Source organism: Empidonax traillii, unplaced genomic scaffold (assembly GCF_003031625.1).
Source record: "Empidonax traillii isolate 1590-97213 ecotype Southwest subspecies unplaced genomic scaffold, ASM303162v1 scaffold278:size663781, whole genome shotgun sequence".
Taxonomy (NCBI): domain Eukaryota; kingdom Metazoa; phylum Chordata; class Aves; order Passeriformes; family Tyrannidae; genus Empidonax; species Empidonax traillii.
Window position 1 is genome coordinate 537240 of NW_020955471.1, and position 16500 is coordinate 553739.

Consider the following 16500-nt stretch of genomic DNA (forward strand, 5'->3'; position numbering starts at 1 on the left):
CGTCTCGCGGGGGGTCTCGCCCCGGTGGCAGCGCAGGCCGGGCTGGGACGGGCCGGGCCGGGCTGGGCTGGGCGCGGCTCCGCCCGCGGGTCCCGCGCGGCGCGCACGGTGAGAGCTCGCGGCTGCCGCGTCAGCGGGGCCCGACGGGCGGTGGTGTCTCGGGGCTCGGCGGGGACGGAAGGTGGGCACTGGGCCCTCCCGGCCCCGGGACGGGACGGGACGGGCGGCAGCACGGGCCAGGAAGGGCCCTCGGCCCTCCGGAGCCCGATGGGAGCAGTTCTGGGCCTCCCGGGCCAGTTCCCGCTGTCCGAGTTTCTGGAACGGGGCTCGGGCGCTGTTTGCGGCCAGCCCGGGGTGCCTGAGGAGGAGGCAGCGGTCGGGCACGTATCCAAGGCTGTACCTTCGCCTCTCCCTCCTTTTCAGTGAAAACGAGGGCGTTGGGCCTTAAGCGAGACAGGCGGTCCCCGCTGCCGCCCTGGGGGCGCCTTCCCGTCCTTTGCCGGGTAACTTCTGGAGGTGGAAACTCGTAAGCTGAGGTCGAGTAACGCTGCAGCAGCTCCAGCCGTCCCCACCTGTGAAACAGCTGCTGCTCCGTTACAGTGTTTGATTTGTGATTAGTTTAGTTTAATGCCTCTACGTGTACCTTTAGCGTAACTTTATTCTACAGACTTTAACTAAGTTTCCCTTATGCTTGTTATCTCTTAAACAGCTGTTTAAACAACTCTTATCCTTCAGAGCTTTTCCCTTTTTAAAATCATTTATCTAAAAGAGTACTGCTAGATCAGCTAGGCAGATTTATTTAGGTTTATGCTGGGGGGCAGTCTGTCCCTTCAGACATTGTTGGTTTCCTTAGATCTAATGAACAGTGGGGAGGTGCCCAGGTGGCCCAGACTGTGCAGAGCTGAGCTCAGCAGAGACCTGCTCGCCGCAGCCCAGCGAGTCTCCTGGGGGCTCTGCCGGGTTTAACCCCCCGCTCAGGGTGTTTGTGGGGTGCTGCATTAGAGGCAGCTCTTCAGAACTACACATGCCCAGCACATCCGTGGTCTGCAGTGCAGTCACTGCCAATGCCCTCCTGGCTCCCTGCCCACCCAAGCAATTGTCTGGAGTGTGGCTCTCGACTGGGATGGACTGTGTGTGACAAGCTCTATTACTTTCTGTACTTGGCACTCCTTAGTAATTTTGGTGGCTTGTGATTTCTTAATGTGTTAGCAAGAGCAGCTGATATGAAAATGCTTAAACTCATCTCTTTAGCAAAGTATATTTCTGTTATTCCTGTTATAAGGCTGTTGGAAGAAGCTTTTGGAATTCTGCAGAGGAAACATTTGTATACTAGGACATAATTAACTTTCTGTATTTAGAGAATAGAACTCTGGAAACTAATTTTAAATACTGAGCAGTCACTTGGCCTCTGTACGTTGGTCATTCTATCAAATTTCTTAGCTGTGATATCCAAGTATTGTGGTTAAGTTTTGTCTGTAGCTGCAGTTTTAGCAGCTCAAAGCTTACCAAGTTGCAATGCTATTTTTAAAGGGGTTTATTTTTGCATTATTGTGATTCTCATAGGAAATGAGCTTGAAAAGTGTTTTGAACATCTGTTTTGCTGAGACCCTTTTGTGCATCATATTGATGATAACGGTTCTTTAGAATTATGGTGCTGTAATGTGAGTTGTATGCCTTGTAAGGAGGAAACTTTGTAGTTTTACCAGTTCAGATAACATGCAGAAATCGCCTTTCAGCAGTGTAAGAAGGTGGACATTCATACCTGTTAATGTACTGATCTTCAAATAATCTACGGGCAGAGTTCCTTAGGAAGCACAGACTAATTTTTCAATGAATATTGAGATGGCATGGTAATGGATATCACTTTGGAATTGCCTGTACATACAATGTACAATAAATCTAAATGTTTAAATATATTTATTTGCATTATTTGCTATACCCAAGTCCTGTACTTATATTGGATTTATTTATCCTACATCTTTTCATGCTCCTGGAGACTTTGTTCTGCACTGTAACCTCAGTATCGGGGTGGGAGAGGTTAGACTGGCAGTTGGTTTTAGGGTTTTGGTGTTGGTTTAACCTGCCAACTTTGTAACAATAGTAACTCTCAATTAGTCACAGCAGTCAGGCCGTCGGCTTACATGGGTGACTTGTTTTAGCTCTTTTGGAATATATCTGGGGGGTTATACAGGAGGTGGAGTGGTTTAACATGTTTAATATTCAGACCCTTCGGAAGTTAACTTTTTATGGTTTCTTAAGCGTAAGTTGTGGTATGCTTATATGTGAGATTTGTGTCTATAGTGAAGAAAAACAATCCGTTTTTCCAATAAATCCATTAAAAACTACAGTGTGAATTTTGCTTAATAAAGTGCAAGTACGTTTGTAGGGTTACTAAAATGGAAAATTCAGTTTGATTAATTTTGGAAGCTAGATAAAATGCAACTAGTAAATAATGTTCAATTTTGGTAGCAAAATGTCTTGCTTCTAGTTGTACTGCCTTTGCAGGATGCAGAGTTTCTAAGCTATCTTGCTTGATTTTATTCTGTCATGTAGCATATTGCTAACAAGAAGATAAAAAGCAGGTAGTCTTCTTTCTGGAAGTGTGTCTGAACTGTTTTTTCTTGGTGAATTCAGTGCACTTATTCTACATGGTGAAATGCTTCCTAATTGAAGTGTGGTATCTCTGTTTTTAAGTAGGCCATCAGGATAGCTTAAAATTAGCTCCAGGCCAGTATTTCCTAAAAATAACTAAAAAAGTAAAACTTTTGTACTTTCTGGAATGCGAAGCAGGATTCTTCACTTGAAAGTTGCTGGAATAATTAATTAGCGACAGCATAACTTCAGCTAGCTTTAAACTTAAATTTTTTTTTTAAATTGTTTTCCAGATTCTTCTGAGTTGTACTTGAAGCCGCCAAAATGGTTCTCGCAGATCTTGGAAGAAAAATAACTTCAGCATTGCGCTCCCTGAGCAATGCTACGATTATCAATGAGGAGGTAAGTAGCGTGCAAGTGTGATGGCACTAACACTTGAAAAGTTCTGAGAAAAGGTTCTCATAGGCTGATGAAAAGCTTGAAGTAGGTTGATGTTATCTGGAAGCTCTTTTCTTTTTTTCAAGTAAAATTTCTACTGGAGGTTTTAATGCCCTGAGAGTACTTAAAACTAGATTTATACATGGATAATCACCTCAGACGTAGTGGGTCCTGTAGTCAAAGGGTCCTTGAATGTGGTGGCTGTACTTAGGGAGATTAATGTTCTGTGGAGGTAATGCCAGAGGAGGCATATACTAAAGTTTGGGTGGAAGGTCGGTACCTGCTGAGTTATGGTTGTATGTGTAGCCAGACTATGCAGATGTGAACTAGGCTGATGGAAGCTGAAGTGTGGAAGAACAAACAGCTTTCAATGTAAGCTTTGCTGTCTGAAATGTGAGGAGTATGTTGTTTGCTGCCTTTATATTCAAGCCAATGTGTGGTTCTGGACGTTTGTTTCACTTGGTATAGTCTGTATTTTTTCTAATTAAGAGTTTGAAATTATAGCTAGGTATGTTCTGTTATGGGACTGAAAAGCAAGATGGCAAACTAACTAATGTCATGGTTTAAATGTGCCTCTGAGTAAATAATTTGTTAAAAACTGTTTTCAGGTGGACAAACAGGTGGCTTTAAGTAACTGGAAAGTAGGCTGATTGAGAGCTATAGGGTTGGAACTTGTGCACAGAGGAAAGGTTTTACCATATTGGCAGCTGGGAGACAACAAATCCTTAACTGAATCAAACACAGCCCAGTATACAGCAGTAGAAACTTTTATCCTCCAAGAGCTCAAGATGTGCAAGTGAGGCCATTTGCAAAAAATTTTTCGGTTCAAGACTTTCCACTTTGAAAAATCTTTCAACTAATAAACTTGGGTCCTAACTGAGGCATCTGCTTGCCTACAAGAAATACAACCAGAGCAGCAGTTCAGTTTCTGAAAATGCAGATAGTAGGGTATCCATCTTGCAGTTCAGGAATACCTGTATTTACAGAGATGGTGGTGTGATACGAGAATTTTTGGTGTACTCTTTGAGTACCTATAGGGAAGTTTAAGAAATGTTGCTACCATATGAGCTGCTGTTGGCCTTAAAGCAATAGGAAGTGTTCTGTTGTTAGTATGTTATATATAGTGTGCAGTTGTTACAATTGAGAATCCTTCCATTATTACTTTTCAGATTTAAATTGTATTTATGTAGGAACAAATGCATAGTTTTTTTTGGTGGTGGTCAATCCTGTGTATTGTAAAACAATTTTTCTTTTATACTCCAAAGGTTTTAAATGCTATGTTAAAAGAAGTATGTACAGCATTACTGGAAGCTGATGTTAATATCAAACTTGTGAAGCAACTTAGAGAAAATGTCAAGTAAGTGAAATAATCAGAATGCATATAACTTCTGATGTTTGTAAAAGTTGTAATTTGAGGTCACAGAAGAATAACTAATTTATAACTTTATATGTTTTAGACACACCCTTTAACAGAAAAATGCTGTTTGCACTAAATGTTTAGCCAGTTTCATCAAAAGGATTTTCATCAAGTTTAGCCATTTATTGCTGTTACAGGCTTTTTTCAAAAAACTGTTGCTGTCATCAGCTGAGTTCTCTGATAAACAAGTTCTTCATTACTTCCTAGACACCTCATCTTCACATGTTCTGTGCTGCCTATAAATAGATCTGTGTATGTGACTAGTCCTGTTACCTTGCCTATTTTCAGATGTGTAATTCAAGTAAATGCAAGTCTGAAAGATGCAAGTATTTTAGAAACCTGTTTTCGTCCTCTGTACAGAAGTGTCTCCAATACGTGTCACTTAAGTACATTGTATCTGAGAACTCAAAACAAATCAGGATGATGCTGCAGTTGCAAAAACTTTGTTTATTACTAGGTTCAAGCAATGCTTTAAGTTATGCTAGTGTTTCATGGTTTTCTTAAATTCAGGTCTGCAATTGATCTTGAAGAAATGGCATCTGGCCTTAACAAAAGGAAAATGATTCAGCATGCAGTCTTTAAGGAGCTTGTTAAGGTAGGACTTCAAAATTCTGCACTGCATCACTTTTCTTGTACAGTCTGGGCTATGGAAGCAGTCTAGGAGCAAGCCAAGCTTTTAGGTGGTTATGTGGTACCTGCAGTTATGCTTTCTGTTGTAAGGCTTCTTTCTGTTGCAGGCAGTAATATTTTAATTGAAACTACTTCCTGGGCATTTCTCAAACTAACTTCAGTTTAAGCTTTAAGTTCAACTGTTCTTACTCTTCAACTGAAATGTAAAGAGAAAGGAAGAATAGAGCTCTGCTAGCCACTAGGCTGTCCTTGGTTGTCCCAGAACACCTTTGCTACCCTAATGAAGATTTGTTCAGACTACTTATAAGCCTTTGAAAAAGTGTTAAGTGACAACCTAGCAGTTCATGGCAACATTTCTCATTAATTTACCTACTTGGTCAAATCAGCACCTGGGTATCCATTTTCTGCCCTCCTTCCAGTTAATAGTGTAGTCTTTTGTTCTTTTAGTCTGTGCCCAGCCATATGATGGCTCTCAGGAATGTATGCACCTTCTACTCATTTCAGAAGTGAGGCAGCAATCCTAAAAAGCCTTCTGTGCTGTAGGATTCTCACCAGAAGAAGCCCATCCTAAGCAGTGATGGTGGGGTGGAGGTTGTGTTTCTGTGTTGGTTGTTATACTTGTGCCACCTACACAGGCCACCCTGACTGTGGGGCGTGGTGGTAGAAAGAAATTACCACTGTTACTGTTGCAGAATTATTATACATAACAATAGATATCTTGCACGGGCTGTTGCGGTTCACTGTAAATTAGCAAGAACCGAAGCAAAATGAAGACTAAATATGCAAAAATTGTTTTGCCCCATTGAATATGAAACCAGGCACCTAGCATGATACCAATTGTCTCTGCTTTTGAAATTTATGGTTGCTCTGTATGTTAAACTTTGTTCTTTAGCTTGTAGATCCTGGAGTCAAAGCATGGACACCTACCAAAGGAAAACAGAATATTATAATGTTTGTGGGTCTGCAAGGAAGTGGTAAAACAACAACTTGTTCAAAGGTAATGTACAGTGAATCTATTTGCATGGGTTTGGGTGGGTTTTTTGGCTTTGTTGTTGTTGTTGTTTTGTTTGTTTGTTTTTGTTTTGATTTGATTTTTTGTTTGTTTTTTCCCCTTGGGGAAGGGGGTGGTCATTGGACTCCCTAGGTAGGGTTTGCTTGTGATCTGTGCTATTTCTGTTAGTAGCCAAGTGTGAACTCACTACAGTGTGAGACATATTTTTGCAGAAAGGTTCCTGAAATGGGAGGAATGCTCAAAGTAATATTCTTTTGGGACAATTTATGGCTTATAGGACTTTTTAAAAAATTTTTTCAACTAAATGCTTGATGAAACAATACTGTATATGGATAAGAAAGATTCTTTCTATTTTTCCTCATTTAGTTGCCATCTGGAGTTAAACCACGACACTATAGTTCACTTTCTAGGTTAAAGACTAGTACTATGAATGGAATCTCTCTCACTCCATTATCTCACTCCGCTGGAATTTGACTTTTGTATTAGATATTTCAGTTAAATATCAGTGTGTGGTGTGAAAGTTCTTCCAGTCCCAGATTCATTGAGGAAATTCACATTTGTATTTTTTTAAGGCTAAAAAAGAATGCTATGAATCAACACATCATAGAATAGATAAGGTTGAAAGGGACCACAGTGGGTCATCTGGTCCAGTGTCCCTGCTCAGGAAGATAATCTTAAAGCACATAGCACAGCATTGTGTCCAGACAGTTCTGGAATATCTCAAGTGAGGGAGACTCCACAACCTCTCTGGGCAATCTGTTCCTGTGCTCAGTCACCCACACAGTAAAGAAGTTATTCCTCATATTCAGGTGGAACTCGTGTACATCAGTTTCTAGCAGGTTGCCTCTTGTCCTATTGCTTGGCACCACCGGGAGGAGCCTGGCTCCATCCTCTTCACACCCTCCCTGCAGGTACTTACAGTCACTGATGGGGTCCCCTCTCAGTTGTCTCTCCTTGATGCTGAACAGGCACAACTCCCTCAGGCTTTCCTTGTAAGAGAGACATTCCAGTCCCTTAATCATCTCTGTAGCCCTGCACTGGACCTGCTTTAGGAACTCTTGTTCTGTCGAGCCTGGAACAGAACACACCGCTCCAGATGTGGCCTCACCAGGGCTGAGTAGAGGGGCATGATCACTTCCCTCAACCTGCTGGCAGTGCTCTTCCTGCTGCACCTCAGGATATCATTGGCCTTCTTAGGCACACTGCTGGGCACACATGGCACTCTGCTGGCTCATAGACAGCTTGTTGTCCTTTTGTTATCCTCTTGCTATCCTTGATATTCTTGGCCAGATTTAATTCCAGGTGAACCTTGGCCATCCTTGTCTCGCACCTACTTACTCTGACAGCCTCTATATTCATTCCAAGTGGCCTGACCCTACTTCGGTCTCCTGTGTAGTTCCTGCTTATGCTCAAGTAATGACAGTTCTTTGTTCATCCATGCAGCTGTCTTGCTCTTTTTGACTGATTTCTTGCTCATCGGGATGCATCATTCTTGAGCCTGGAGGAAGTGATCCTTTAATATCAACCAAATCTCTTGGACCCCTCTTCCCTGAAGGGCCCATTCCCATGGGATTCTTCCAAGAAGAACCCTGAAGAGGGATTTACCTTTCCTGCAGTCCATAGTTGTAATCTTACTCGCTGCCCTGCTTCTTCCTTGCCTAATACTGAACTCCACAGTCTCACTGTCACTACAGCCAAGGCTGCCCCCAAACTTCACATCTCCAACAAGGTCTTCCCTGTTTGTTGGTGTAAGGTCAAGCAGCACACCATTCCTTGTGGGATCCTCCACTAAGTGTGACAGCATGTTGTCATCCATGCTTTCCAGAAACCTCCCGGGCTGTTTGTGTTTGACTGCGCTGCTTCTCCAGCAGATGTCAGGGTAGTTAAAGTCCCCCACAAGTGCTTGTGACTCTGAGGCTGCATCAGGCTGCCTGTAGAAGGTCTCATCCACTTGTTCCTTGTGATCAGGTAGCAAACATCCACAACCACATCACCCTTACTGGTCTGCCCTTTTATCCTAAACCATAAGCTCTTAACTTGCTCATCATCCACACCAAGACAGAGCTCGATACATTCCAAGCTGGAAGGAAAAAATATCCTGTGTAAAAAAGATGCATCTTTCTTGCCTTTTTTGTCATCTGCTTTTGAGGTTCACATGTAGGCTGTACTGAATATAACAGTACTCTGATTTCAGAAGACTTTCCTTGTGCTTCTGTAGGTCAACTTTATTTTGGAAGTTTGTCTTTGGTCAACCAAGTGTTTTGTGAATGTACATTGTACCAATGAAGCTGAGTGTTACAAGAAAGTTAAGGATTCTATCTGCCACTCTAAAATAGGTCCTTGCAATGGAAATATTTTTGTTCCTTTGGAAGTACAGAAACCAAGAGCTGTCCAAGTCGTAACCAGTATGGTGCTCGATATTGAAGTATTTACAGTTTTGGGTAGTTTCTAAATGCTAGTCCAATTTGCAGTATTACCAGCAGAATCCAAGAGTCCGTAAAATGGGAACTTGAGTTATTTGTAGTCATTCCTAACTCAGAAACTGAAATCAGAAGCAAGTCAAGCAGCTGTTTTCATCTTGCCACTAATAATTATTTATAACATACTTTTTAAAATAATGGCCATGCTAACATTTGATACTTGTGCAGTGTTACTCAGTGGCCTCAGTTATATGAAGGCTGGCTTGCCTTTGTGTCTTCTGTGTATGTACTTCGGCGACTCATAAGCTGTTACAGTGTCATGTCAGTGGGACTTTGGCGTAACTACTTGTTTTGGATTTCTTTTCACAGTTAGCATACTTTTATCAGAGGAAAGGCTGGAAGACCTGTTTGATATGTGCAGACACGTACAGAGCAGGTAATACAGACTTTAATGTTGTAGTTCTCTATCTAATATTTACAGATTTTCTCAAGTAGTCCCTTGACTATACCTGTCTTACAGGTGCTTTTGACCAGTTAAAGCAGAATGCCACAAAAGCAAGAATTCCCTTTTATGGGAGGTAAGCATCTTTTGGAAGCAGTTTGGAGGACAATTTAACTCCAATGATGTATATTCCTTGTTGAATGTCTTGCACTAAGTCCCATCCAGTGTTGCCTAATTAATTAGGTTTTAGTAATACATTCTGTTTTCTCTAATCATATGAAAATTCTGCCTAATTCTGTAACTGCCAGGATTAGCAGGTAGGGATAGTGTAAGAAGAGATCAAGCATCCAGGAATAATTTGCTACAATACTCTGTGTACAGCAGTTCAGAGACTTTTACCAGACATATACAGATTTTCAGGAATTACCTTACAGATCAAAGGATATTATTTTTGGGTGCTTAATTTTTTTTTGTCAAGTAGAGGCAGAGGTGGACTAAAATAGCTTTTATAAAGCAGTAAATAACTTTCCTCTAAGCTTCATTGGAGGTGTGCTGTCTAGGTGCTCAGTTAAATTTTATTTCAGGAAAGGGGTAGTAGAACTTAGTGCAGCTTTCAGCAGGTAAGACAGACAGTCCTTTGCACTTTCAGTTCACTGTGTACTAAGGGTAAATGGCTTAGGAAGGCATATTTTTTAACCAACTTTTACTTAACATAAGAGGAATTCCCTCTTGATATCCAGATACATTTATAGTTAACAAGTTTATAGTCGAGTGATGAAATTTTAAATTAGCTTCTTTAGGAACAAAAAATTGCACATATATCTAGATGTTTCTCTTTTTGATCAGTTACACAGAAATGGATCCTGTAATTATTGCCTCAGAAGGTGTTGAGAAATTTAAGAATGAAAACTTTGAAATAATCATTGTCGATACAAGCGGACGTCACAAGCAAGAAGACTCATTGTTTGAAGAGATGTTACAAGTTGCTAATGCCATAGTGAGTAGTTTTGAGAAATACAGTAACTTCTGTCATAGCCATTTGACTACAATTGATTTATCTTTATGTCCTAATGTTCTGTGTAGATTTTGCTTTAATTACTAGGTTATATTAGAAATTACAAACAGGTATGAATGAGCAAAGGTTGAATGACCAGTACTTGATCATTTTGTCAGTTTTAATTCTTCTATCTGTAATTCAAGGGCAATTGCATATAACTAGACTGCCATTCTTGCTTTAACTTTTCAGTTTCTTTGCATGGGAAAACCAGATAAAAGAACCAGTCTGATCTGGTTTCCTGTAACTATGAATACAAAACTTTCTGTGATTGTCACAAATAATTGCCTTGAAACAGAGAAGATGATTGGATAATTTTCAGCAGTTTTGATACGTAAAAGAAGCTGGTGTCTCTTGTATGGGTTTAAAGTTTGGCTATTTGTGTAATTCTGTGGTCTTGCATAATAATATGACACTTGCCACAGAATTCCTGCTAATTGGCAACTTGTTTTTAGAGGAATGGGCTTAATGTAAAACTGAATGGATGATTTGAGCCATTAATTGCATGTAGATTGCTCATTGGCTCAAGATACTGGCTAAAATCACTTGAAACATTACAATTTAATAGGTTTGTGCTTATTAGTTACGTTCTGTCTTGTAGGTAAATCTTTCATGTAGTAATATAGTATCAGTTTTTCAAATGGCCCTTAGATAATACTGTTCATAAAATGTCCTGTTTTAAACTGCACAGCCCTTACGTACTGTTACTGCAGCAAGTTCTGCTACTGAATGCATGAACATAATGCATGAACATTAAGCAGGAAATGATTATTTTGTGTATCTCATTTCTCCTAGCAACCAGATAACATTGTTTATGTGATGGATGCTTCCATTGGACAAGCTTGTGAAGCTCAAGCTAAGGCTTTCAAAGATAAAGTAGACGTAGCTTCTGTTATTGTTACGAAGCTCGATGGACACGCAAAAGGAGGTGGAGCTCTTAGTGCGTAAGTATTGTGGTATAACAGTAACCAACATCTGGACATGCACAGCCAGCCATGAAAATGCCTTATTGTCTCACAAAAACCTGTTCTGTGAATATAGTAGTGTGTATTGTTATGTGTCAGACTTCTGTCTTCTGAAAACAGCATCAAGCAATATTCCATATTGTGTATTGGGCATTTTTCCAAAAAGATATATTTGGGTTTAATAGATATGGCTCACCTGAAGAGCTTTGCTTTTTATTTAATGCCTAAGAGTTTTTTCCAGAAGGGGAAAACCTTGACCTAGTCATATCTAGGGGCCTTAAAACTGATGCAAATCAAACTTCTGGATTGCCAGTGTCCAGCAGCTTGGTAAAAAGTTGTCTGCAGTCATACTTAACCTGAATTCCATTCTCACTGGACTTCCATGTGCTGTATCTTGGTAGACTACTGACTAGACTATGCTGTATTTTATCTTTCAATGACACAGCTTGTATGGAGCTGAGATGATGTGTCAAAACAGTCAAAGTTAACTGGCACTGACTTACTGAATTACTGTCTGACATTGATATGAAGTGTTACAGTTCTTGAACTGCCATATGTATTTTGTTTTATTTATAGTGTAGTGATAGAAAACTAAAGCTTTTGGTATCTTCATTTTGCTCTTGTTTTAGTTGTCATGCATTAAGTCAGATGTATTTGCTCTGTACTGTGTGTGGAGTGGAAGCTGAGTTTGATCTAAAAGCTAGTGCCAGTGATTGATTGGTGAAAAGGTTCTTAGTTTTCTTATGGCTAAGCTTTTTTCCTATGTTGAAAACAAGATTGTCTCTTGTTTGAGGTACCTTGAAGAAAATGTAATCCATGCTTGTGCCATCTGACCTTCCAATATTAGGATAAACTGGAAATTATGTATTTTTATTTCTTTCCTCTCAAGTTTCTTAAACTCAGCAAGGAAAATAAGCAACTTCTATTTCTGTTGATGATTTTTTCAAAGCAGTTTGTATTTTATGAAGTACTAATTAGAGAAAAATCTTTTTAACTACCCTCAGCTACACATCCAAATGCTGGATGTTTTTTTCATTAATAATAATTGAGGAGTAAGATTCTTCAGAGAGCCTGTATACTATTGAGGATGCCTAGCTGATTATGTTAATAGATGGTACAAAAGATGGATGGTTTTTTGAGGGGCCATTTCATAAAATGTATTTTACTGCAGAGTTGCTGCCACAAAGAGTCCTATTATTTTTATTGGAACTGGAGAACACATAGATGACTTTGAACCCTTTAAAACACAGCCTTTCATCAGCAAGCTGCTCGGTATGTATGTACTATGTACAGCTATACTTAAGACTCTTTGAATTGGATAATGGAAAGTCAAAGTGTAATTTTTTTAATATGAATTTCAGAGCTGTTTTCCTTTTCCAGGCATGGGTGATATCGAAGGATTGATAGATAAAGTAAATGAGTTAAAGCTGGATGACAATGAAGCACTCATAGAAAAGCTAAAACATGGTAAGTTATTCCCAGGCCTGAATAGCACATGCATTACAGTGATGCAATTGTGGCAGGGTTTCTGTGCAGAGACCACCAAGTTAATTTCTGTTATGTGTAGACGTAAAAAACTTTCTCATGTGCCCAGTGAAGAATAGCCATTCTTTCTCTAGTACAAGTGGCAGTCAAGTAAACTGAGTTGCGTTTTTTGAGTGATAAATCTGTCAGATTGTAACTGAAGAATAACTAGCTTAATGGTTCAGCTTGTGCCATCTTAAACTGTTTATCCATGTTAGTGGTGAAGAGGTTTATTTATCCATTTATCTATGCAGTATAGTATTTAATCTGTAAAAATGAAGATAATTGAGAAAGGAGAGTAAGACCAAAATGCCAGTGTGACTTCTGCTAACCTTTTTTTGTTGTTGTTGTTGTACTTTAGGTCAATTTACGTTAAGAGATATGTATGAACAATTCCAAAACATCATGAAAATGGGACCATTCAGTCAGATCTTGGTTAGTTATCCCCCAAATCATTTTATTTTGTCAGATTTTCATTGATATTTGAGAAACTTCTGTAAACTTAGAACTCTTCATTGAAACTGGTGTAATAGTCTGTGCTATATGTTTTTCAAAAGGTGAAATTTGTTTACTGCAATACATAACTGCTGAACTAAAAGTTGCCGTCTGTATTTGTCTGCTTAATTAAAGTTACCTTTGCCTATTCTGATACAGCTTTTCTTTTCCATTTTTGAAACAAGGGCATGATCCCTGGTTTTGGAACTGACTTCATGAGTAAAGGCAATGAGCAGGAATCAATGGCCAGGCTAAAGAAACTGATGACTATAATGGACAGTATGAATGATCAAGGTAAAACAATTATCATGGACTATTTTTCTTTCTCCGTTGTTGAACAAGCTTATTTAGAGATCTTTTTGGAAACAAAAAGTCATTGCAGCATCTGCTGTGGCAGAAAATGATGAGAAATAATTAAGACCCTTAAAAGTGGCAAGGAGTACGCATGTCTCCAACTATCTGAATAAGTCTAAATATTTAGAGATACCTTAATGACTGCCTGTTTCTGCTCTGTCTTGTGTAGGGTAGGTGGGATTTTGAAGCATTCTATTGGAAATTAATATATTTTTATTTTTCATATTTTAACTGTTCTTAAATTATTAACATTATACTTGCAAATTAAAAAGCTATCTTAATCTTTAAACTGGCATTACTGTATTTTTTCCTAACCCCTCTCAGATTTATTTGATGATATAGCCTGGTCTCTGGAATTCCAAGTGTTGTTTCTAATCCACTGATAACTCCTGCAGAAGTATGCTCTTACCCTTGTGCTAAACCCATTAATATGGCTTATTGTCTGAATAAATTATAGTCTCAGCACACTTTTTTCTATCATGGTGATTAACATATGAAGATAACAGCTTTTTAGTATTACTTCCTAGAACATTATGTCTCAATTATGTATTTAAAACTCTGCATTGTCACTTCTAAAACTAGTTTCTTTTGTTCTCTGGCTCAAAACTAAATTCTCAACTAGGAGAACAGGTTTGCTACCAACTGTAACAGTTTTTAATGTCAGTAACTCAGTGTATTTTTCTTTTTCACATTCTAATTGCAGAACTTGACAGTACAGATGGTGCCAAAGTTTTCAGCAAGCAGCCAGGAAGAATCCAAAGAGTAGCAAGAGGTTCAGGTGTTTCTACCAGAGATGTTCAGGAGCTTTTGACCCAATACACTAAGTTTGCACAGATGGTGAAAAAGATGGGAGGCATCAAAGGGCTTTTCAAAGGTAAAAAACCCCAACACCACAAAACCAATCAACCAAAAAATAAACCAACCAACAACCCCTACCCTCCCCCCCCCAAAAAAAAAACAACCCCACAAACCCCCAAAAAACAAAACATAAAATTTATTAACATGGTGGAGACATTACTTGGTGTGTGAACACAGAGAAAATGTGAAAACATTGACTAGGGAGAGGAGAAAATGAGTTGTAGCTCACTGGTTTTCATGATGTTTGAAAACTTTTTTATGTAACTGGTAAGGCCTGCACTGTTTTTCATGCCACTAATGTGTAACTTAGCAGGGAAAGCCACTGTATTTCTATCAGTGTGGACTTGATTACTACCACAGTACTAACACTGCAATCTGTTACGTGGGGTGCAGGGACTGTTGATCCTTAAAGTACCTTTAAGTGGCGGATGTAGTAACTTCTGATAATGGACTCATGGGTTTGAATCTAGAATTAGCCCCATATGCTAATCTACTCTTTTTTTTTAGGTGGTGATATGTCAAAGAATGTAAACCCATCTCAGCTGGCCAAACTGAACCAACAGATGGCAAAGATGATGGATCCAAGAGTTCTTCATCATATGGGTATGTGCTGACGTTTTATAGCTTCAAGAGAGGATAGTTATGGCAGAGCATTTGAAATAGAGAATTGAGGAATGTCATATGAGAATATCTGCATTATATATCAGTATTAAGTATTTCTAAAACTTTCTAACAATAATCAGAAAGTTTAGTCCAAATGGTCTGCACTTACCAGTGATTAATCTAGTCTTTCTGTTTGGATTCAACTCCCAAAATGAGCAATTGGAATGGTGTCTGGGAATAGTGATGACTTGAGGTATGACTGTGGTAATGCAAATCTGCCTAAACTTCCTCTCCCTTCTTCTAAACTTTGCTTCAAGTAATTAAATTTTATAAGAACAGCTTTATTTAAAGACCCTCATACTGGAACCTTACTAATCAATACTGGTTATTCCTTCAAGGTTTTTTCTTTAGTTCTTAATGCACAGGTCATCTTAAAACCTACTTTAAACGTGGTGTTTTGCAGGCCTTTCTGTAACTGGTCAGTCAGTTTTTTACTTTCAATAGCTGTTTAAGCCTAGTTAGTCTTGGGCTTCTGTATTTGTATATGACTGAAATAGTGTGTGTACTTTAATGAGGCCTCGAGCAGGAGAGCTGGGCTTCAGAGTTAACACATTATGTTCTCACTTTCTGCAGGTGGCATGGCAGGTTTGCAGTCAATGATGAGACAATTTCAACAAGGTGCTGCTGGCAATATGAAAGGCATGATGGGATTCAATAATATGTAAAGAAGCCTTAATACAAATGGACTTGGTTGACTCGTCATTGCAACTTCAATGAAAGAATTTGCTTTCTTCCTTTTTACAGTGATGAGGGAGTGGTCTTTTGAAATCTTATCCAGGCTTCTCAGTTTCTACATCTAATTTCTGAAAACTATTTTTGCTTAAATTAGTTCTTCTCCACTAATAACTGATGGCACAAAGAGTAATTCAATTTAATGAAACAAGATCATGATGTAAAATTTTAATATTCAGAGACACTTTTTAATTGTTTACATCAAATGGCAGCCATTATATTTGTAAACAACCCTGATCTTTGGTTATAGTAACATGAAATGTCACAAATATACTGTAAAATAAAATGTAAGTGGTTATAAACAAGGGAATGGCCTGTTTTTTCAGTTGTTTCTAACTGTCCTTTATCAGTATGTAATGAGATGATTTCCTTAGTTTGATTTGTTTGTAAAGACTGTTGTAACTCATGTGTGGCATAGATGCTGTAAGAATAGTTTGGTGTCTGAAAATCTGCTGTTGGTGCTCAGGTGTGGACCATTTTTGAAGGTGGATGTGCTGTGCTCACCTTTGTACAAGACTTTGTTCTACAGAATTTTATCATTTTTTCCCTACACACAAGGAACAAAGTGACTGAAAAAATGCAGGCATGCAACTGTCTCATACTGAAGAAAATCTTCATATTGTGCTGCTAATTAAGCAGTTCTTTTGTTAATGAGACAATTTCTGATACATCACAGGTGCAATTCTGTGCTGGTACTGAACTTTAAAACAGAGATAGCTGTATCTAAACAGAGCATATTGCTCCAACTCAGCTACGATCTAATCTTAATTTCCTATAGCATGTCTTTAGTATTTCAGTTCACTGTGTTGGTCACAAAAGGGTAGAATCTACAAGCACACTTCAGAAACTGTGTAGACCAAATGAAACTTGAAATTTTGGCAAATATCCTTTACCCTTAAAGAAA

General features: G+C 39.0%; 1 protein-coding gene across 1 annotated transcript; it reads left to right on the top strand.

Moving 5' to 3' along the window:
* The first annotated feature begins 77 nt into the window (after positions 1-77).
* Positions 78-15901, top strand: SRP54 (signal recognition particle 54). Its single transcript, XM_027890147.1, has 16 exons — positions 78-108; positions 2886-2994; positions 4296-4387; positions 4958-5042; positions 5970-6074; positions 8879-8945; positions 9030-9087; positions 9798-9948; positions 10801-10949; positions 12142-12242; positions 12351-12437; positions 12856-12929; positions 13175-13283; positions 14047-14217; positions 14709-14804; positions 15438-15901. The coding sequence occupies exons 2-16, from the start codon at positions 2917-2919 to the stop codon at positions 15527-15529; spliced, it is 1515 nt and encodes a 504-aa protein (XP_027745948.1). The 5' UTR covers positions 78-108; positions 2886-2916; the 3' UTR covers positions 15530-15901.
* Positions 15902-16500: the final 599 nt, after the last annotated feature.